General features: G+C 49.0%; 1 protein-coding gene across 2 annotated transcripts in view; it reads left to right on the top strand.

The window, feature by feature from the left end:
- The window catches only part of PRKCA (protein kinase C alpha), a 292,405-nt gene that overhangs the window by 111,549 nt on the left and 158,709 nt on the right, over positions 1–22,147 (top strand). For both annotated transcript variants that reach the window (XM_061145041.1, XM_061145042.1), the window contains exon 3: positions 19,547–19,629. In XM_061145041.1, coding sequence (XP_061001024.1) covers positions 19,547–19,629 — 83 coding nt within the window. The remainder of the gene's footprint in view (positions 1–19,546; positions 19,630–22,147) is intronic.

Here is a 22,147-nt window from a genome sequence, read left to right on the forward strand (position 1 = left end):
GGTTTGGTTACTGACTTCCCCAGTTTGTATCAGATTAGAGAAGGCAAGGGGAGAAGGAGGGAAGGAACCTTTGTGAAAAGCCTGCTATGTACGTGCCAGGCACGCAGCGCGGGTTCCCGTGTCCCCGTTTCACAGATGGGGAAGCAGAGGCTCTGAGAGGCAAGACTGAAGTCTGCCCAGCCACGAGGTAGTGGAATTGGGATCTGAACCTGTGTCCTTGTCTGCAAGGAGTCCCACTCTCAGGGGTGGACACCTCTCCAGGGGACACTGCAGTGCTCACTGGGACCTGGGACCTAAGTGGTATGTGGGCCCTCACCAGACAACCCTCTGTGTCCTGTGCCTCCTGTTTGAGAAGGGACGGCCCCAAGCGTCTGCGGGATTGCTTCCAGGGCCCCGTCAGACGCCAGCGCTCACGGCTGCCCTGGGCACTGAGCCCTCTGTGTTAGTGGGTCCACGCTTGTGGACGCATGGCAGCCACACGCACGGGGCCGGGGATGTGCGGCACCGGCGGTGGGGGCTACAACACATTAGAAATGGTGGTGGTTCCAAGTGATAAGTTTTGGTAGTTTGAGGAAGTTTCTGTTTTCTGGAAAATTCCTCTGGTGGAACACCTTGTCTTCTGGTGGTGCTGGGTGAATGGGGTTTGACTGTGTTTCATTTGGTTCTGAGGCTATCTCTGTGTCCAGTTCTTTCTCAGGGACATTAAGAGGCCAGGAGGGAAGTGTGGTGGTAGGCTGGGGGTGTTTCTGTTCAGTTTTTTGGTACCTATTGATCTGATGCTCTTGGGGGTGATCTTAAGCAGATCAGTATTTGGGCCATTGCTGTTTTTCCCTCTGGGTGTGTGAGGGCCGCTCTCTGCTTCATCCCTGCCTTGCTTCCTTGCGGTCCAGCTGAGTGTGTGCACATAGCCTGCCGGGCAGCAGTGGTCAGTATGCCAGGGCCCCGTGCAGGAGGGGTCACCTCTGCGGCTGTGAGTAATCCATCCACAGTCTCCATGGATGAATCATTCATGAAGCGGGTTTCTGTCCTGCTCACTGGATTCGAGCTTTTCTTGCAGCGGTCAGTTTGGGGAGACTAAAGGCTTCAAGTGTCTCAGCCCCTCCCTGGGGTTCATCCTAGTAACAGGTTTATGAAATAGAAACACGGATATACAGTCTTCTCTGAGATTGTCTCAACGTGCCTGTCCTTTAGAAAAGCACATCCAAATACTTTTGGAGGACATGAAGTAAAAAGCTCAACATCTCATCTGTATATAAAAAATATTTTTCCAACCAGATTTCCTCTGGAGTGGTTTTGACCAATCTCTGCAGGCATGTATTATCCTGCACGTGAAAGTATAAGCTGACAACCACCTAGTAACAGTGACACATTCCAACAGCGAAATACCAGTGTATCGCGAGCTGTGATGGACACGTTCAGAGAGCCTTCATTCTCTGACATCCAGAGTGGAGAGTGGCCTCATGTTCCAGTGCAGCAATCGCCCCAGCTGTTCCTAATGCTCATCTCGTGATGCAGTGATTGAGGCTCAGAGAGCTCGCGTGCCAGGCAGCCAGCGGGTGGCAGAGGTGGTGTGAGCCTGTCCGGGGAGATGCGCGGGAGGCTGACCCGGCGCCCTGAGCACCCACGCGTGCATTGTGAGGCGTGTGCTTCCACTCAGTCGTGTCCGACTCTTTTCTGCCCGGGGGACGGCAGCCCACCAGGCTCCTCTGTCCATGGGATTCTCCAGGCAAGAATACTGGAGTGCGTTGCCATGTCCTTCTCCAAGGGGACTTCCTGGCCCAGGGATCGAACCTGCATCTCCCGCATTAGCAGGCGGGTTCTTTACCACTGAGCCACCAGGGAAGCCCTTATAGTAGATGCTAAAGCATATTGACCCGAGAACCTGTTTGCTCGATGTAGAAGCATTCTGTGGGCATTGTGGGAGCTCGTGAATTAATTGGCAGCCGGAGAGTTAAGAATTGACACCTGCTTGATGTCTAATATATATCAATACAAACAGCTCCTACAATTCAGCAACCAAAGAACAAACAACCCAACTGAAAAATGGGCAAAAGGCCATAATAGACATTTCTCTAAAGAAGACACACAGATGACTAGTAGGCATATAATGCTCCACATTGCTAACTGTTAGAGAAATTCAAACCAAAACTACAATGAGATGTCACCTCATATTGGTCAGACTGGCCACCATCAAAAAGAATCTATGAACAATAAATCCTGGAGAGAGTGTGGAGAAAAGGGAAGCCTCCTCCACTGTTGGGTGGGAATGTAAGTTGGTGCAGCCACTGTAGAAAACTAAAAATGGGATGACACATGACCCAGCAATTCCTCTCCTGGGCAAGTATCCAGAGATGCTCATTCAGAAAGATGCCCACACCCCTGTGTTCACAGCAGTGCTGTTCACGGCCTCAGTGTCCATCGACAGATGAATGGATGAAGATGTGGTACATAAACATGATGGGATACTACTCACCCATAAAAGAACAAAGAATGCCATTTGTAGCGAGATGGATGCAACTAGAGATTGTCATAGCAAGTCAGAGAAAGACAAGTATGTCACTTATAAGTGGAAGCTAAAATTCACACAAATGAACTTATCTACAAAAACAGACTCAGATGTAGAGAACAGACCTGTGTTTGCCAAGGCGGAGAGGTGGGGTGGGAAGAGCTGGGAGTTTGGGGTTAACAGATACAAGCTATTAAATACAGGACAGATAAACAACGGGTCCTACCGTACAGCACAGGGAACTATATTTAGTCTGCAACAAACCATAATGGAAAAGAGTATTTTAAAAAATGCATATATGTGTGAAACTGAGTCACTTTGCTGGCCAGCAGAGATTGGCACAACATTGTAAATCAACTACACTTCAACTGAAAAAAAAAAAAAAAAAAACAGTCTTCTGGAGAGAGCGGCATGTGATAAGGGTTCCCAGGTGACAGAGGGTGTTTTGTGGGCCGTCACCGAGGTGTTTCAGCCATTCATGAACAGTTCTCAGTATTTTTCAACTCTCATTTCATCACTTTTGAAATGAGCCCCTGGCTGTGGACCATGGGTGATTCCTGTTGAGGTCACCCCGCTCTGGACTCAGGGAGGCTGGCCGATGCCTTGTGCAGGTGGAGGCTGAGTGGTCCTTGCAGTTTCTGAGACAAGCCCCTGCGGCCAAGGCTGGCTGGCTTTCTCCTGAAGCAGCTTCTCCCTGAAAGGACACAGGGGACATGGGAGGCTGGAGAGCAGCAGCCAGTGTCCCCTGAAGCCGCATGCTGCCGCCTGCTGAGGGCAAAGGAAGGCCCGGGCCGCCGGCATCCACCTCCAGGGATGGGTCATCTCGGCGGAGCAGCTCCTTCTGCCTGATACTGGAATATCGTTACACAGCGACGCAGAGTGTCTTATTTCTTCCAGCCTTAACTGCAGCATCTACAAATGTCTTCATGATCTCGAGTTTGTCCCTTTCTCCAAATAAGACACTCATCAACTGCTTCTTAACTTTACTAAAGCCTTTAAACAGTTTTCATGTCCTTTTAAGGAAACTTCTAAGCCAAGATGTAGGTCTTCATTACCAACGATGGCAGCTTTCTTAGAATCAGTTTACAAAAACACGAACACCTTTGCCTACCACCTCTAGTTTTTGCGTTCTGTGTTTCATAGCTTAATTAGGGGAATAAAATGTCATCTTTAAGAAGAAAAATCTCTTACTAAAAGCAGCTCATAGACTGATTGTTGGTACAGCCTAGAAAATAGTAAGCATAGGGTGTGATGGGAGAACTGCACGTATATTCATGCACATGTACATATACCTGTGTATGTACACATGTATACAGGTGTTCACTTTTTTAATGAGTCACTGGCAATTGTGAGTGATCATTTTCACAAAGTCAGTTTTGACCTGCAGAGCCCGAGCGGGGCAGCGGGCCGCCTGGAGCGCTGAGGGTGTGCTGGTCGAGGGGTCACCGTCCCCCTGGCTTCCACGGTGACTCAGGCCCCCAGTTCCTGCAGCTCCCATCGCATCCCCATCTCAGGCTGAGGAGCAGCAGTGATGTCGCTTGGTTGGGTATCCCGGCCCCCAAGCACAGGTCCTCGTGGTTCTTTAGGAAAGAGACGTTGGAAGGGGCGGAACGTGCCACAGCCTCAGGGCTGGAGTCTGGGAGAAGGCGGCCCCAGGATCTGTTAGTTTCCATGACCTTGGGGGCCTGAGAAGAAGGTGTGGGTGCAGCTTTCCTTCAGGAGTTTAAAGGCCCTGCCCCTGGAGGCCCCAACCCCGGCCCGTGGGTGCAGGCTGCATCCGGTCACAGGTTTGGGAGTGGGCTCTCTTCTTGGTGCTGGGGTGGGGGGGGTGGCGGGGTTCAGGCGGGCTGGGGGAGGGCATAACAAGGTCTGGCTGCCCGCCCCAGGAAGAAGCTGGACAGGCTCTGGCCCCATTTTGGGGCCGTGTGTGCACAAGCCGTCACCGTCGCTGCCCATGTGCTGCCTGCATGATGCGCTCACGTGTCCCAGGCTCATCACGTTACGCGGGCCCGCGTCTGGCACATGACAGATTCCCAGCGACGAGGTCCTGAGTGGAGTTGGGCTGCAATGATGTGTCACAGACTATAAGACAGTCACAGGAAAATACCGTCATCAGGGCAAAACTGGGCTTTTCAGCTCCCTTGGTTTTAGGGGAGAACAAATGTAAAACCCATTTTTAGACTAGTGAATCCGAATGACTCTCAAACACTGAGTGGACTGTTTTCTAAACTTTGTGGAACTGGTACACAAAACAGCGAAAAGCTTTTTATAAAAAGTTATTTTGGGGGCCGCTGTGCAGGATCCTAGGTTCCTGACCAGATATCGCATCCTTGCCCCCTGCAGTGGAAGCATGGACCGCCAGGGAAGTCCCAAAAGTCACTTTCTAAAATGGGGTGAAGAGATGGAAATTGGGTCAGATTTCTTTCCCTATGTCCCTGACCTTCGGGGAGAGGAGGGCTTACATTCAAGGTCACCTAACAGCTGGGGGTGGGTGTGGGGCAAACTCAGACTCAGTTTCTCTGGAGGATTTGGACAGAGGGGATGAAGAGGCAGAAGACTCAGAACTGGCTCCATCAGTTTGGTCAATAAAGCTTCGCGTGTTTACAGCCCCTGAGGCGACCTCCCCGGAGCCCAGGCTGGAGGCGGAAGCTCTTGGAGGACCCAGGCTTCTCCTCGGTGCCCCCGTGGCCACAGCCCCCAGCCTTGAGCGGATATCTGCGCGTTTGCTCATTGCAGGCACCAGGGTGGAAATCATCTGAGTCTTTATTTATAGTCCAGGAACCCTATCAGCATTTCTCCAATTTTCTCTTCTTTGTCAAGGGAGCAGAAATCCATGACAGGTGTTTCCACAGAATTAACCTCATCTTTCCTTCCTGGGTTTAGCGCTCAGTTGCCAAGAAGAAGTGCAGAGTGAGCAGACTTCGGGAGGAGGCGGGGAGGGACGGTCCGGTCCTCCTGCAGATGCCCTCCCACCAGGCTCCTTCCTGCGAAGGAGCTTCTGGGCAGAAAGGCCCAGCTCCTTGGGGGGTCCTCTGCGGACCCCAGATGTAGAGTCAGTGGAGAAGCACAGGCTCCACGTGCGATGACCGAGTCCGTTTTCAGAGACACTGGTGCCTTCGGAAGAGACAGCCACCATCCACAGACCCTGGCTGACTGGCCTGGTGGGCGGGAGTGGGCGGTGCCCTCGCGGAGGCCCGACCGGGGAGCACACTCTGTCTCCTCTTTCTCCCCGCGGAGGCCGAGGGTCGGAGCTGGGAGAGCCGCCTGCGTCTCGTCCCGGACCCCTGGATCCCTGTCCTCTCTTCTGGCATCAGACGTCCCCCACTGCGTGGGGGCTGCTCCCCTCCCGCGTCCTGAGACCCGGACGAGGGTCAGTGCAGCTTCGGTGCCCGCTCCTGCTGTCTGCCCATGTCCGGGGCTCTGACGGGCTTCCAGCCTCGGTCTGCTTGTTCGCAGGCTTGCTCCGTCACCCCTGCGCACGTCCCGGGCTCACTCAGGTTTACTCGCCTGGAGCGCTGACATCCCCCTGCCCCTCCGCTGCTCAGGCCTGACTTCTCACCTGGGCCCCGCACGTCCCTGCCAGTCCCGACCTTTCAGCAAGGAGACACCTTGCAGCCAGACCCGCGGTAAGCACGGGGCCCCTCTGTGCAGCCGACCTTTGCCCGTCTTGCCGCTCAAATCCAAGTGAGATGCTCGGAAAATCAGAGCCTTAGAGTGGCCACAGCAGCACCCACACTGGGGACCCAGGAGCTCCGGCTGTGGGGAGATAACCAGCCCCCAAGGGTGCGGTCTTGGTAGACGCTCTGACCCTCAGGCCACTGCCGGGGTTGGAACTCAACCTCCCCGCGATTGGCTGGTGACTCTGCCCTTCCCTTCTTCCTGTGCCGTTTCCTCATCTGTGGGATAAAGGCACTGAGCCAGAGATTCCTGAAGACTGTTCTTGCTCCTTATCTCACTCGGCCAAGCCCGTTCAAGTGTAAACCCCGTAGTCTAGCTGGGAGACCCTTCTGCGGTTGCACGCCTGCCGTGCAGCAGACATTATCAAAAGCCTTGAAGTCTTGTCTTGTTTTCCTGTGTGCCTATGCGCACACACGGATGGAGACCCTGGACCGCTGGCCGCGTGGCTCTAGGGCCCTCTGCCCCGGGAGCCTGCCTTCCGCGGGCGTGGCTGGCGGAGGAGGCGGTCTAGCTGAGGGTCTGATGATGCTGAGGGAAGCGGGGCTCCAGGCCACCGTGTGCTTACGCAGCGAATCCGACTGGAAAGGACCGAGGTTCTCGCCCCACCTTTAGCTTTAAGGCGTGCCCTTGAAAGTGTCACATGACAGAAGTAAGACTCCCAACCCCCACCCAAGAGCCCCCCGTTGATGTGTTGATTGTGCCGGTTCATGCCCTTCAGCCCAGGTGGTTAATAGTGACATAGGGTTACCGCAGGTGGAACTTGGGGGCTTTACAGTTTCAGGCGGATTCGCAGACTGTAAAGTTGCTATGGAATCGGGGTGGAGGACGGTACCTGACAGCGCTGAGAAGCCCGTGTGCTGGGCAACGACACCCGAGAAACCGCTGGAGAACACAGTTCAGACATCCACAGACGGCCTTCTCAAGATAACTCAGAACAAAATCTCCATCCAGAAAATCTAGGGGAAAAGCACCTCAAAAGAGCAAAAACATGAGAAAATTATTTTAAATTTGAAAATAAGACATAATGGGACGCATGGCCTTTCAGTGTTGTTTGGGGCTCTGCTGAACCAGACCAGCCAAGGACTATTTATTTCTGGGCTTTCCTGGTGGGTCAGTGGTAAAGAATCTGCCTGCAATGCAGGAGACATGGCTTTGATCCCTGGGTCAGGAAGGTCCCCTAGGGAAGGAAATGGCAACCCACTCCAGTGTTCTTGCCTGGAAAATCCCGTGGACAGAGGAGCCTGGTGGGCTGCAGTCCATGGGGTCGCAAAGAGTCAGATATGACTGAGTGACTAAACAACATTAGCTTTTTAAAATAACAGTTCTCATCACATGATAAAGTTTTTTTTTGTATTTATGTGAGATGAAGAATGTTAACTAATTTTGTCAGTCATTACGTTGTATACCTTAAACTTATATGATATTCTATATCAGTTTTCTGGCAATAAAACTGAAAGAAAAATAGTTTTAAAACAAACAGCAAAAAATAAAAAAAAAAGATAATTCACAATACAGTCATTTGAAGTCACATGACATGCGGTCACTTGGATATCCTTTGAGGTCTACAGTGCAGTGGTTTCTACTGTTTTCAGAGTTGTGCAAACACCAACACAGTCTAGTTTACATTTCATCCCCCCCCCAAAAGCATATGAACAGTGACCCCCTCCCATTCTCTAAGACAGTGGTGCCTGTCTTTGTCGTTGTTGTTGTTCAGTCATTCAGTTACGTCCGATTCTTTACAACCCCATGGAGTGCAGCATGCCAGGCTTCCCCGTTCTTTGCCATCTCCCAGAGTGCTCAAACTCATGTCCATTCAGTTGGTGATGCCATCCAACCATCCTCTGTTGCCCCCTTCTCCTGCATTCAGTGTTTGCCAGCATCAGGGTCTTTTCCAGATGAGTCAGCTCTTTGCATCAGGTGGCCACAGTATTGGAGCTTCAGTTTCAGCATCAGTCCTTCCAGTGAATATTCAGGGTTGATTTCCTTTAGGAAGGACTGGTTGATCGCCTTGGTGCCTTTCTTGGTGGGCTGTAGTCCTTGTCCGAGCGACTCTACGCCCCCCTCAGCGGTGGGCTGAGTGGTATGTGTGTGTTAAGATGTATTCTGTTCTCTTTTGCAGCCAGCTTTCCTTCTACTTCGTTCTGTGTTTTGGACGCCTACCTGCTGCAGTAAGTGCATGAGACTCTGGAGCGTGGTAGCAAGTGGACGCCTGGTGACCATTGTTGGGCTCGTAGCTTTGCCCCAGTGTTTAACTCTTATAGGCAGTGCTGTTGTAAACCCCTCTGTGCCACACGTTTTTGTGTGTATTTAAAAAAAGTGAACTGCTGAGTGTGGAATTGCTGGTGTGCAAAACCGAAAGGCTCTAAGCCGATGACAAGGAGGTGTTACCATTGATCTGGCTGTCCCTGCTTCCTTGGTGTTCGGGTTCTTGTTTCTGCTTCTATCCTTGAGCATTTCAGAGTTGGGTTTTCTCATTTCCATATAGACCCCTGAGGTTGAGCACCCAGCAGCATAACTCATGGAATTGTGTTAAATAAATACCTGCTAGGCTCACAATGTAACAAAACAAGTTCGATTCTAAATATATGCTTCCTAATTTTCTCTTACAGTGATTCAAAAAGCATTTCAGAATCTTGTACCTTGTTATTCTGAATATCATCTTTAAAGTCATATTTTTATAAATTTAGTTAATGGTTGAAGAATTAGAAAAAATGTAGATGAACAGAAGGGGGGAAAGTGATATAAATTCTCCCCAAGCACCATCCTTTTACCAGTTTTCTCTGTCTTTGTAGACTCTTCCACCTGCAGACACATGTACAACTTTTAAAATCTACAAGTAGCTCTGCATCACGATTAATTCTGGATAACAACTTACTTACCAACTTACTGTGTTTTAAAACTTATTTTGCCTTATATTTTCTGGCATCCAATTTAGAAATGTAATACTCATTTTTTAAGGTTGACTTTTTTTTTTTAATTTTCTTGCTCTTTCTCTGCCCAACGTCCTTATTTATATGAAAACTTTCCTGGTTCCTTTGTGGCAAGTCCTTCCCTTGAGCTCTCCCTCCAGTTACCCAGGGACTTAGGAATCCCTTGGGCACCTTCACATTTCCTTTTTGGACACTTCTGGCCTCTTTGCTTAGTAATTATGTCATGTTCCATATCTCTGATGCTTTATTCGTTCCCAACATACTTGATAAAAGAGAGGTAATTAATGTATTATGGCTTCTTGTGAATTGTCCAAGATAAACCAAGGGAAATACTTGGGTAGGAATTTACATATTAATGTGGACTGACTTTGTCACATAAGCTCCATGTAATCTCGAGAAAACGAAAGCGTTTTATTTAGGGAAACTTTCTACATGTGTTTACCTCTGAGAATTAAAAACTGCCGCTGTGTTGTGGGCACCTTCTAATTTCAGAAGTAGCATACTGTGTTTGCCTTTGTTATGGCCTGCATTTCTAACTAAACTTTAATATCCTCTTTTCATTCGGAGGCAGTTCTTATGCCATTTCCAACATTGATTGAAATCAAAGCCAAACCAGACATTAAATATAAAACACTTTTTCCCTAACTTTGCCCACAGGAGCTTTGTAATTACATGCCATGCCTAAATCAAATTTTAGAAAAAGCACTGGATTCTGAAATTAGAGTGTTTACTGAGGGATTTGGAACAACTTCATAATTTCTGTGAACCATGACCCAAAGTAGTTATTTTCTTGGTTGATACGAATCGCATTCCTTTCCATCAGGACTTGAGTTTTCCTCTGACCACTGACCTGCCTCCATGGTTTACGTGAAGCAGCCCCAGCCTGTTTTTATCATTTCATGTGGATTTAACTGTCGACTCTGCTGCTCACTTAGTGGGGGAAAGTCCCTTGGCCTTTTGTCTCTTTTCATGATTTCTACTGACAGACTTCCCTGAACTTGGCCTTGTATCAGAGCCCTTCTGCAGGTGCTCACAGACCACATTGGGAAGACTTGACTTCACCTCCTTCCTAATCTTGAAGTTACCTGTTTATGAATCTGTTTTCCAAACCAGGCTAGAAGCTCTTGAAGAGACCTGAGTCTCATTGATCTTTCCCATCACCAGGGCCCACTCCCCACATGGGATGTAGCTGCTGCTCAGCAAATTGTTGACCAGAATTTAACTAAACTGAAAGTGTCTGTCCACCACCTCTGTTTCCTTACAGCCTGCTCTCCTGCTAATTCCTCTATTTTTTTTTTCTAAGTTTAATTTTTAAAAACAGAGTTCATTGCAGACTAGTTGATCCACAGCATGCTGCACTGTGCTCTGTTGTGTCTGGCTCTTTGCGACCCCGTGGATGGCAGCAGCCAGGCTTCCCTGGAAAACCCATGTCCATCGAGTCGGTGATGCCATCCAACCATCTCATCCTCTGTTGCCCCCTTCTCCTCCTGCCTTCAGTCTTTCCCAGCATCAGGGTCTTTTCAAATGAGTCAGCTCTTCGCATCAGGTGGTCAAAATATTGGCGCTTCAGCATCAGTCCTTCCAATGAATATTCAGGGTTGATTTCCTTTAGGATGGACTGGTTTGATCTCCTTGCAGTCCAAGGGACTCTCAAGAGTCTTCTCCAGCACCATGGTTTGAAAGCATCAGTTCTTTGGTGCTCAGCCTTCTTTACGATCCAGCTCTCATGCTGTTGAAAGCTTCCTTTTTGAGATGCTCCCACCTTACAGATTTTAGGACTCCAGGCTCTGCTGGCTTCCTTTCCGGGGCTTGTCTCTGGTCTTCTGCTGATTCCTCTTCCCGACACTCCGGCACATCATCTTTCTTGAAACTGCATTCAGGATTGTCACCGTCTCTTCTCAGGTGGCTTCTGGCATCCCTTGCAGACAGAGGCCTGTAAAGAACTGTGCTTTATTAAACCCCAAGTCCTTCCATACCTGCCAGCCTTCCTGGCTTTTTCCTCGGAACTTCACAGGTATTTGTGGAAGGAGTGGCCACATGAACAAACATGCAACTTTATTTTGAGAGTCAATGGATATAGATTATGAAATTTATGAATTCCGGAAAGATAGACACGGTTCTTGGATCTACCCCGACCTTCGGCTCATAACCAAGTGGCTTGTTTACTGAACAAATATGTGCTGAAGATGTTGACTCTTCGTGAGGCTGCTAGGATAGCAGGACTTTGACTTGAGGATTAGTCTGTAGCCTGGGATTAAAGGAGAGACAAGCTGAGGCTGGGGAGAGTCTAACTTCATTGCTCACCTCCCCCGCCTCCCCCAGAAGAAGCTTCCAGGGGCACAGCTGCAGTGGAGTCTTTCTGAGCTCTCCCCAGGGCTGTTATTCTCAGATACCCAGTGATGTTTACTGCCTTTTAAATTAGGAATAATCTTCATGGAGGTGAACATAAAGGTGACTTCCCTGAACTCTTGGTTCCTTGAGGAAGACAACTGTTTGTTTTCCGGGGGCTTAATATTTGTGTAGGAACATGTGTTATATCATCAATAAAGACTGAGAAAGTGCTTTACAGAATCAGCAAGCATCAAGCAAATAGAGTCATTGTTATGATTTTGATTGCAAATTCTAGCCAATATATAAAGCAGGGCATATAAAAAATGCCAATAATTTTTACCTTTGGACTCCTGATTACCCTTCTCTATTGAACCCTTTAAGAATTCTGACTTTATTAAACTCGTTAATAGCTGTGAGAAGATGAGTCTACAAATGCCCCTGATACTTTTGAATTGCACCCTTTCCATTTCACATCAGCAATTTAGGTTTGAAATAACTTTTTTTGCCGACAGTCACCCGTAATCTTTGCGGGCCTTTAGTTTTCCCCATGGAAGTGTGTGCGGAACCCTAATTCACATGTTTGTTTGTTTATTGCTCACTGCTGCTTTGGACTTAAAGCTGAGCTCACTGTTCACTGGTGATGCAGGGAGTTTCCCGACAGGAATGTGCCGTCCCACAGAGCTGCCAGCGACGATTGCCCCCAAAGCCCTTCCAGCCTGTCCCTGTTCATCCCCGTTAGGTGAAATCTGAAGTTGATTTTCATACAAAGCTTTACCTGGATGCTGCAGACTTATCTTCTCTTAGCAACTGGGTTCCATTTGAGAACCAGGGTGTTGCTCTCTTCTTAAGCACACATACCTCATCTGAGTATCATTTTTATTTATTGAATTATTAACTTTCTAGATACTGCCTTGGTTTTTTGTGTATATATATATGTGTGTGTGTGTGTGTATATTTTGTATATGAGTGTGTGTATGTATATTGTTGTAGTTTAGTTGCTAAGTCGTGTCTGACTCTTTGTGACCCCATGGAGTATAGCCCTCCAGGCTCCTCTGTCCATGGGATTCTCCAGGCAAGAACACTGGAGTGGATTGCCATTTCCTTCTCCAGGGGATCTTCCCGACCTAGGAGTCAAACCCGAGTCTCTGGCATCTGCATTGGCTTTGAAAATGGTCTACATCAAAAATAAATAAATAAAGACAAAGGTAAAAGCTGTTCAATAACATAAAACCTACCCTGGTCTTTGCATTATAACTGAAGGGGACAGAAGCGGGAGATGAAGGGGGGAAGCGGTGGGGACAGAGAAAGCGAGAGAGACCTCTTCCTCGGCATGCCCTTCTTCTTAACTGGCCTCTGCGCTCCTGCAAGGCAAACTCTGCCTGTCTGGTCCATCCTGGGGAGCAGGGATGGACAGTAGGTGCTTTACAAATGTTTGCTGAGGAATGGAATGAGCAAGAGTGAAGTCATTATAAGTTTGTAAGTTATTAAAAGACTGAATAAGCCTTGCACAGACACACTGAGAAAAACACATATTTGGCCAAAGAGACAGAGAAAAGCCGAGATTCATGGGTTACACTTCCTGACACTCAGTCCCACTGCAGCCAGAGACAGGCTTATCCCTGCTGAGTGCTCCAGGTCAGATGGAATGCAGTCGTGAGCCGGAGGTTTCGTCTGCACTGTAGGAGTCCCTTCTTCATCTGCACTGAGAATTGAAGCCTGGTTCCTAAGTGTTTTTACTGTCTTACATCCCTCTGGAACCCTGCACCTGCAGCTTCTTTTCCTGCCTTTCTTGGAAAGATCTGGGGTGGCAGGCATTTTGCCTCTTACAGCCTCGCGGTGTCATTGCAGCAGGCAGGCCCCCTGGTCTGCTCCACGCATTTCCACCGCCTTCTGGTCTTTTTTGTCGTTTAGGACTCTTTCAGCTGCTCGTGCAGAAAACTAGGTTCCAGTGGGCATAGCAGTAAAAAGCATGTACTCGGGAGCTTCTGTGTTCAGGTGTGTTAAATTAGATCATACGTGTGAAGGGCGGCTGTATATGAAGGGAATGAAAATTTTAGAGTATTTGTCATTATTTTTTAAAATATTTGCTTATTTGGCTGCGCCAGGTCTTCACCACAGGTGGACCCTCTCCGCTGTGGTGCGTGGGTCCCACTTCTCTGACTGGGGTGGAACCCAGGGCCCCTGACTGGCAGCACAGTCTTAGCCACCCAACCACCAGGCAAGTCGCAAGAGAATGAAAAACATAAAGGGTGTTTGATGGATCATTTGTTGTTGTTGTTGAGTCGCTAAGTCTTATCTGACTCTCTGCCACCTTGTGGGTGGCAGCACGACAGTCTCCTCTGTCCTTCACTGTCTCCTGGAGCTTGCTCAAACTCATGTCCATTGAATCGATGATGCCATCCAGCCGTCTCGGCCTCTGTCCACCCCTTCTCCTCCTGCCCTCAGTTTTCCCCAGCATCAGTGACTTTTCCAGTGAGTTGGCTCTTCACATCAGGTGACCAAAGTACTGTGGGCAAGAATCTCTTAGAAGAAATGGAGTAGTCCTCATAGTCAGCAGAAGAGTCCGATATGCAGTACTTGGGTGCAATGTGAAAAGCAGCAGGATGACCTCCGTTGATGGATCATAGACATGGGTAATATGGAAGCTGAATGCCAGGCTGACACAGACCTGCTTCTCTGTCTGTCTGCCTCTCCGTCTTGGTCTTCTCTGCTTTGTTTCACCCCAGGGCTCTCCTCTTGGCTTCAACATGCCCACACCGTTGGCCTAGATTCTCTGGCCAGGAACACGAGGGCCACCTCTGGTCTCTGCCCTTCACACCTGCTGAAATACATCTCGGCTCCAAGCAGGGACTGACACAAAGGAGGAAGCATCTGTGGGACTTGGTGATAGAAAGTTGAGGAGGAGGTTAAAGGTGATTCCTCTGGGGAAAGGAGGAAATATTGAATATTGGGGGTTTTGACAGGGTTTACTCAGGAGAATGTGCACAAAGGCTTAGGGCAGAATCAGCATGCTGGCTGCAGAATGGCATATCACACTGTGTGATAAAGCACATTGATTTGGCTTGTTTTCATACAACTTTAACATGCATCACACAAGAAGACCGTTTTCAATTGTTACAAACCTGAAACCAATAATTTTCTTTTAACATGCGAATAGAATATATGCTCAGTTTTTCGTTACTTTCCCCGCAAAGCTGAAAGCAGTTCGCTAGCCTTAGAGGTTTTCCTTTCACTGTGTTCTGATGTGACGTTACCTTTCATTAATCCCTTCCAGCTAAGCAAGATTTAATTAAAACCATCTCACATGATGGCAGCCATTTATGTATTTAAAAAAGGAGCTCTCAGAAGCTTGGCTGCCTGTCTTCCGCTCTAAATGAAGTCAAACTATTAAATTTAGTAGGATCCTTTTTTGAATTGCAGGTTTGTTACATAATGGCTTTTACCCCATTAATTTTGGACAACGGGACTTTTATGCACATGTTCCATTTTATGTCACTATGAGCTGAATTTGAAATGATATGGACTTAAGACTTGAGGGTGAAAGGAAATTATTGTTTAAACAAAATGGAAGGTGATACCTAAGTATGTATTTTCTCCCCTCAACAAGCCTGTGGTCCACATGATGTGTAAGCAGGATGACCCTGTTTTGCATGTAAAGAGGTGACAGACGGTCCCCGGGGGTTGCGTGGAGAGCCAGGCTCTGGGGGTGAGGCCCTTGTTTCCATCGCTGCTGCTGCTGCTGACTCTGCACAGAGATGTGAAGGTCGGAGGAGCCCATTTCTAATCCTCTGAGATCGTGTGAGTCCTTGGCTCTGAAAACTCAATTTTCCCCGCATCTCCCCTCTAATCTGGCGTGGACTTTACGTAGAACCTAATGAAATGGAAGTAATACTTCCTTGGTTTTGCAGCCAGGTCCACTGGGAACAAAAAAAGCCGTAAATCTACATAAGCAAGACTCCATGTCTGTGTACCTTATTTATAACTTCATAAATCTCGCTCCAGGTTGATGCGTAACTTAAATTATATTTTGTTGAGCCTGGCATGCTACAGTCCATGGGGTCACAAAGAGTTAGACATGACTTAGCGACTCAACAACAACAACAAAGTGTATGTAACTTTAAAGTTACAATTTTAACCATGTTTACTTGTACAGCTGAGTGGACTTAGTATATACACAAGATTGTACAACTGTCACCAGCAAGTACTTCCAAAACCTTTTATCTTTCCAAACAAACTCTGTGGGCTTGAATGGAGAGGGTCTCCCTGCTCCCTCTCCCTAATCAGCCCCCCACCCCACAGGAGGGAGGGCGGAGCCGCAGGTTCCATTTCTTTATCTCATCTCGATCTGTTTCTTTATCTCATCTCGATCTGAGTCCTTGAACCCACCTGGATAACTCAGGGGGAGCAGCTCTCTGGACCTCCTCTCCCCCTCCTGCCGGGGGAGTCCAGTCACTTCATGGCAGTTGGGGAGGAAATGATCTGGGGGCTTTTGCTTCCCTTTCATATTATATTGTTCAGTGCGGGCTGATTCCAGGATACGACTGGACTGGGGATTCAGGGGTACAGTCTGTGCAGTTCCCGCTGGAGAGCTGGGCGCACTGGCAGGCCTGGACACCAACCGGCCGCGGGGACCTGATCCGCCTGGACCAGAGGAAGCGCTGGAAGGCTGGCGCACCGAGCAGGGACTCCGCATGCTCCATGTCCGCCCCACACAGCGTGTCCGCAGTGAACCGTGGAGAGGAAACAGGCCCTGTGGCCCTTGTCTTCCTCAATCCGCGAGTGGAGCCGAGGCCGTGTCGGGGACCGTGGCTGATGGGCCTGGTCTGAGCGTCCGCGCTGCCGTCTGTCGGTCCTCAGGAGCCTGCGATGGGGCGCTGCGGCGGACACGCCCGGGAGGCCGCGGCGCTGGGGCGGTGAGGGCCGGGGGCGCCTCCACGGGGTCCCGCCCCAGGGGCGCCCGCGGCTGGCACCTCACCCGGGCTTCCCTGTCCAGAAGGGAGGGCTTCGCGAACCGTCCACCTTCCTGCGGACGGCTCCCTAAGTGCCCCATTCTGCCTGCTGTGCCCAGCCTGAGGGTTTTGTTTTTTAAAGATACACTTTTGCATTGACGTTGTATTATGACCATCTTAAAGCTATTTAAAAAGAAAGCAGTCATCCTTTATCCTGCTTCCCTGACAATTACACCCACAGCTTCACCCTCTGGGTTGTCACACACACACACACACACACACACACGGTTGGCCAAACACACACACACACACACACACACACACACACACGGTTGGCCAAACACACACACACACACACACACACACACACACACACACGGTTGGCCAAAAGGTAACATCATAATATTACAGAAAATCCTGAAGGAACCTTTTGACCAACCCATGTATCTGTATTCACTTTTATATATTTATTACATACTTAGAACTATTTTTCCATGCACGCATGTCCCTGGCATCATGTGCAGACTCGGCATCCCCTTCATCACCTTTTCCTCTCCTGTTCACCAGTGTGAGATGGGCAGGGGGGCGTGGGTCCAGCAAACCTTAGTTTGGCTCCTGGCTCCTCTGCATGGAGGGATGACTGTCCAGAAGACCTGTGTCCGTCTGCCCTGTTCATCGCTCTGTCCGCCCATCTCTCCCACCCCGTCTCCTGTCTGCAAACATCATGAGCTTATACAGACTAGACACCAAAGATCAGTGCAATGCTTTCCCGTCCATAAAACACAGATGTCGGAGCATATTAAGTAGCGTTGTGAGGATTTGGTGAGATAATTAACGCAGGTGACGTGACCTGGCAGAGTGGCCCATGGCAGGAGGCTGACAAGCGGTGTCTGTGGTCAGCCGGCAGGTCCTCTGCGGTGTCCGTGGCATCTCACGCTTCCATCTCTTACCAGCCGAAAAGTGACGGCCATCACTTTCAATCCTAGACTACCTAGGGCGCCCCGGCCCAGTCCTTACAGCCCTGACCTGTCCCAGGAACCCTTCCTGTCGCCACCATCGGCCCGTCAGGAGCACTGCTTTCGTCCCTCGGGTTCAGACCCTTCAGTGGCTGCTCGTGCTGAGCACAAACGTCCCGAGCATCCCCACCAGGCCTCTGAGTGCCCCCTTGATCTTGCAGTCTCGGCTCTCAGCAAAACTGCCAGCCTCTCCAGCCCTCTTCAGTCGGCTCTGCCTCCTGACACATGTGCAGGAGGCGAAGCGCCCTCAGCAGCGGAAGAAGGCAGCCAGGGTCTGGGGAGGTCTCGCCTGCCTTCCATGTGGGACTCATAGGATTTCTCAGTGAATGTTTTTTAGCTGAAAGTGAAAGTGTTAGTTGCTCAGTCGTGTCCAACGCTTTGCGACCATATGGACTGTAGCCCTCCAGGCTCCTCTGTCTACAGAATTCTCCAGGCAAGAACACTGGAGTGGCAGCCACTATGGAGAACAGTGTGGAGATTCCTTACAAAACTGGAAATAGAACAGCCGTACAACCCAGCAATCCCACTGCCGGGCATACACACCGAGGAAACCAGAATTGAAAGAGACACGTGTACCCCAATGTTCATCGCAGCACTGTTTACAATAGCCAGGCCATGGAAGCAACCTAGATGTCCATCGGCAGACAAATGGATAAGAAAGCTGTGGTACATATACACCATGGAATGTTACTCAGTTATTAAAAAGAATACATTTCAATCAGTTCTAATGAGGTGGATGAAACTGGAGCCTATTATACAGAATGAAGTAAGTCAGAAAGAAAAACACCAATACAGTATATTAACGCATATATATGGAATTTAGAAAGATGGTAATGATGACCCTATATGCGAGACAGCAAAAGAGACAGATGTAAAGAACAGACTTTTGGACTCTGTGGGAGAAGGCGAGGGTGGGATGATTTGACAGAATAGCACTGAAACATCTATATTACCATATGTGAAACAGATCGCCAGTCCAGGTTCGATGCATGAAACGGCACTCAAAGCTGGTGCACTGGGATGACCCAGAGGGATGGGGTGGGGAGGAGGTGGGAGGGGCATTCAGGATGGGGACACATGTACACCCGTGGCTGATTCATGTCCATGTACGGCAAAAACCACCACAATATTGTAAAGTAGTTAGCCTCAAAAAACAAACAAACAAACAAACAAAAACAGAATACTGGAGTGGGTTGCCATTCCCTTCTCCAGGCGATCTTCCCGACCCAGGGTTGGAACCCAGGTCTCCTGCATTGCAGGCGGGGTCTTTACTGTCTGAGCCAACGGGGAAGCCCAGCTTATTGTTTAGCAGAAAACAAGAGGGCCGTAGGTTGTGCGCTCTGGAGCTGGTGCTGCACTTTTAGAGGGAGGATGGCCTAGGACATTTATTTATATCTTTTGTGTGTCCTCCATGTTACACTATTCATAAAAATCTGACTTACTAGTTTATAACTCATGATTTTTTTATTGATTCATCTTCAGGAAGACTTATGAAAACCCTGTTGCTTGGAAAACACTTGCTGCATAGTGGTTTGGAGTGTCTGTGGGTCACCACCCCGCCCCTCCCCAAGCTGGTAGATTCAAGAGAGAGGATGCTTTCCAACTTTTCTCCACTTCAAAGGGCTGTTTTCCGTAGATCTGGTTTGTGTCTTAAGGAGTTCTTGAAGTTCAGAATTCTGCTAAGGAAGTTCTTGGTGATACCCATGTATTATTTGTAATAAGTTACTCTCCTTGTATCTTACTCACAGGGTCTAATGTTTATCCACGTTTACACACCTGACTGTGTCGGTGGGGGGGAGGGGAGTGCAGAGTGCTTTACCTGTAGCTTCCTGGTTTATACCTCAGGAGAAGGGTCTTACCACCCCGTCCTCTCCCCTCAGCTTTAGAGGAGACAAGTTAAGCTTTAGGTCTCCTGTGCCGTGTCCATGCGGGCATTCTGTGGTTCTGTTATCCGGGAATCCAAGCAATACCAAATGAGGCCAAGCCTCCAATGAAATGCTGTCTGATTGCTGTTTATGCGATTCTGTCTGTAGTGAAATTAATTTGACTGCTGACAGCAGGTAGCCCTGTTTGGAGGACAAAGCTTTGTATATTCAATCCACTCTTCTAATTTTAGTTTTCTTTTCTCTCCACCAGTTTGCTGTTTTGTGGTTCACAAGAGGTGCCATGAATTTGTTACTTTTTCTTGTCCGGGGGCAGATAAAGGACCCGACACAGATGTAAGTAGCCTGGAGACTATTATTTTATTTTGATGAATGTTTCTGAACTGAGTGTTTTTAACTGTTATTTTCTGTGGATGAGTGTCTCTGAGCTGAGTATTTTTAATGCCTGCACTTCTGTTGTTTCGGCACACACTGTTAATGGGAAGACTAACCGGTTCATTCTGTGTGACTCTGGGCTTTACTAATGAACAGACCTGTAGTCCTGTGAGGCCTGGCAGGACTACCCAGGGCTCGGAGGAGAATTTCCTATTATCTTGTTTGTTCTGTTCGGCTCTGGGCGGCCATGTGGGCTAAATCCAGCAAATTTATTGCCGTGGCTTTCACAAACACAGGGCAGGTCTTTTTGGAAAATGAACTTTACTGGACATGAACCGCCCTTCGTTTGCTCCTGACAGTCGGTGAACCGGCTGGGCTCTCACTGCTCTTGGCCGACATCATAGGCGGTTCCTTCGTGGCTTCATGGGCTTCTTGCTGCCTTTTCATCAGCTGTCATAGATGCTCCTGTTGGCTTGAATAATCCAACATCCATTTCACTGGACAGATGACCCCTGAAGCTGCCCAGCTGTCAACATCTGTAAACTCGTGGGCGTGGGCCCTTGCTCTGGCCGTGGCCTCCCTTGTTCACTGAAAAGCAGGATCAGTGGAGGAGAGGGTGAGTTTGGAGGCAGGGGAATTACCCAGTGCTGAAAACACATCGTGTGGAGCAGAATCTGAGCTGTGACAGGCCAAGTGATACCTGTAACCAAAAAAGGAATTGCGGGGAGGCGGGGGCAGTGGACATATCTGGAGGCACGTGCCAGACCTCTGTGGCCACTGTCGCTTAAATCGTGTGCTCCAAGCACTTGCTCCAGTTGTTCTGTTTTTTTTGTTGTTGTTGTTGTTTGTTTGTTTCAAGTGTTAGAAGTGGGTTATTTTGCTGGAGAGAGACTATAGAGGGTGAAGAAGAGAAGATAGAGGCCAGGAGAGAACTCTGAGGATGTCCATCCCATAGACAGGATAAGAGACGAAGGTTGGGTGGGGACCAAGAGGGTGAGAGGCCGGGTTCATGGTTCCCTAAAAGAGCTTCCCAGGTGGCTCAGAGAGTAAAGAATCTGCCTGCAATGCAGGAGACCCAGGTTCAGTCCCTGGGTTGGGAAGATCCCCTTGGAGAAGGGCATGGCAACCCACTCTGGTGTTCTTGCTTGGAGAATTCCATGGACAGAGGAGCTAGGCGGGCTATAGTCTATAGACTCGCAAAGAATCAGACATGGCTGAGCTACTAACAGAGAGGCTGTCGGCCACCTCTGGTCCCGTCTGTGATTCGGTTCCAAGTCCTCTGTTGGCCCCAGTATTCCACACAGAGGGTAACACGCACAGGCTTGCCCAGGACAGACTCTAATACCTGAGAAACCCTCGTCCGTTGCTGGGATTGCCTGTGAATTGTCTTCAGCAGCTCATTTCATGCTCAGAATTTTGTTCCATTTTGGCTGATCACAGGCCACCCGCTCCAAGCCAGGTGCAGAGTGTCAGCAGAGGGCTCTTTGCCATGGGAATGTAACAACAAGCGCACTGGCCATCTGACCCGCCGAGCTCTGCTCCACCTCGTCTTTGTGTGTGTTGACTTGACTCACGTTTTAATATCTTCAAAAGTTAAGCTATGAGTTGTTTTTTTTTTTTTAAATCCGAGAGAAAAAGAAGTGTGAGGGCTATTAAAAAGGTGCAAAAGGAATCGGCCCATCCTGCCTGTCCAGTCAAAAAGTTTTGAGAGTTCTTTTCCGACGGGCAGTGTTGCCTTCGGTCCTTGATCTGTGACTGGGGCTTCCTGTCTGCGTACAGGATGGTTTATTTATCATACAAATCTCCAAACTGCCCAGACTGAACTCACTAGAGAAGTACTTGGAAGCACATGAAGGTGTCAGGACATCCAACTGAGCTGAGGATGGGGGATATGTTTTAAGATCATGGGATTATAGAGCTGGAAGGGGTAAGGAATCTACACCTGCAGTGCAGGAGACACGGGTTCAATCCCTGGGTCAGGAAGATCCCCTGAAGGAGGGCATGGCAACCCGCTCCAGTATTCTTGCGTGGAGAGACAGAGGAGCCTGGTGAACCACAGTCCCCAGAGTTGGACGCGACGGAGCAGAAGCATGCAAGGGGTGTTAGAGATTTTTCTGGATTAACCTTATTTTATCCATGTGGAGGCTGAGTAATATTGAGGAAAGACAATGAAATGACCTGGGGCGGCATCCTGTTGTCCCTGGAACACAGGTGGGTTTGTGGCGATTCTTATCAGGGTCGTGAAGGGAAGGAAGGGGACCCTGGCCTGTCGTCCTGTGGGTGGTGGGCACGCTAACAACCTGCTGCCTGGTGTGGTCACTGAACATTCTGTCCCAGTGCTTGGAGAGGCGCTGGAGGGCATGAGAAAGACCAGGGCAGAGGATGGAAGGATTGGCAACACTGAAATCTAATTTAAGAGCATAAAACTACTCCAAACATTTTCCGCCCCCAGAAATTAAAAAAAAAATTTTTAGTTTTT

The sequence above is a fragment of the Dama dama genome, chromosome 5, assembly GCF_033118175.1.
Source record: "Dama dama isolate Ldn47 chromosome 5, ASM3311817v1, whole genome shotgun sequence".
In the NCBI taxonomy this organism is placed as follows: domain Eukaryota; kingdom Metazoa; phylum Chordata; class Mammalia; order Artiodactyla; family Cervidae; genus Dama; species Dama dama.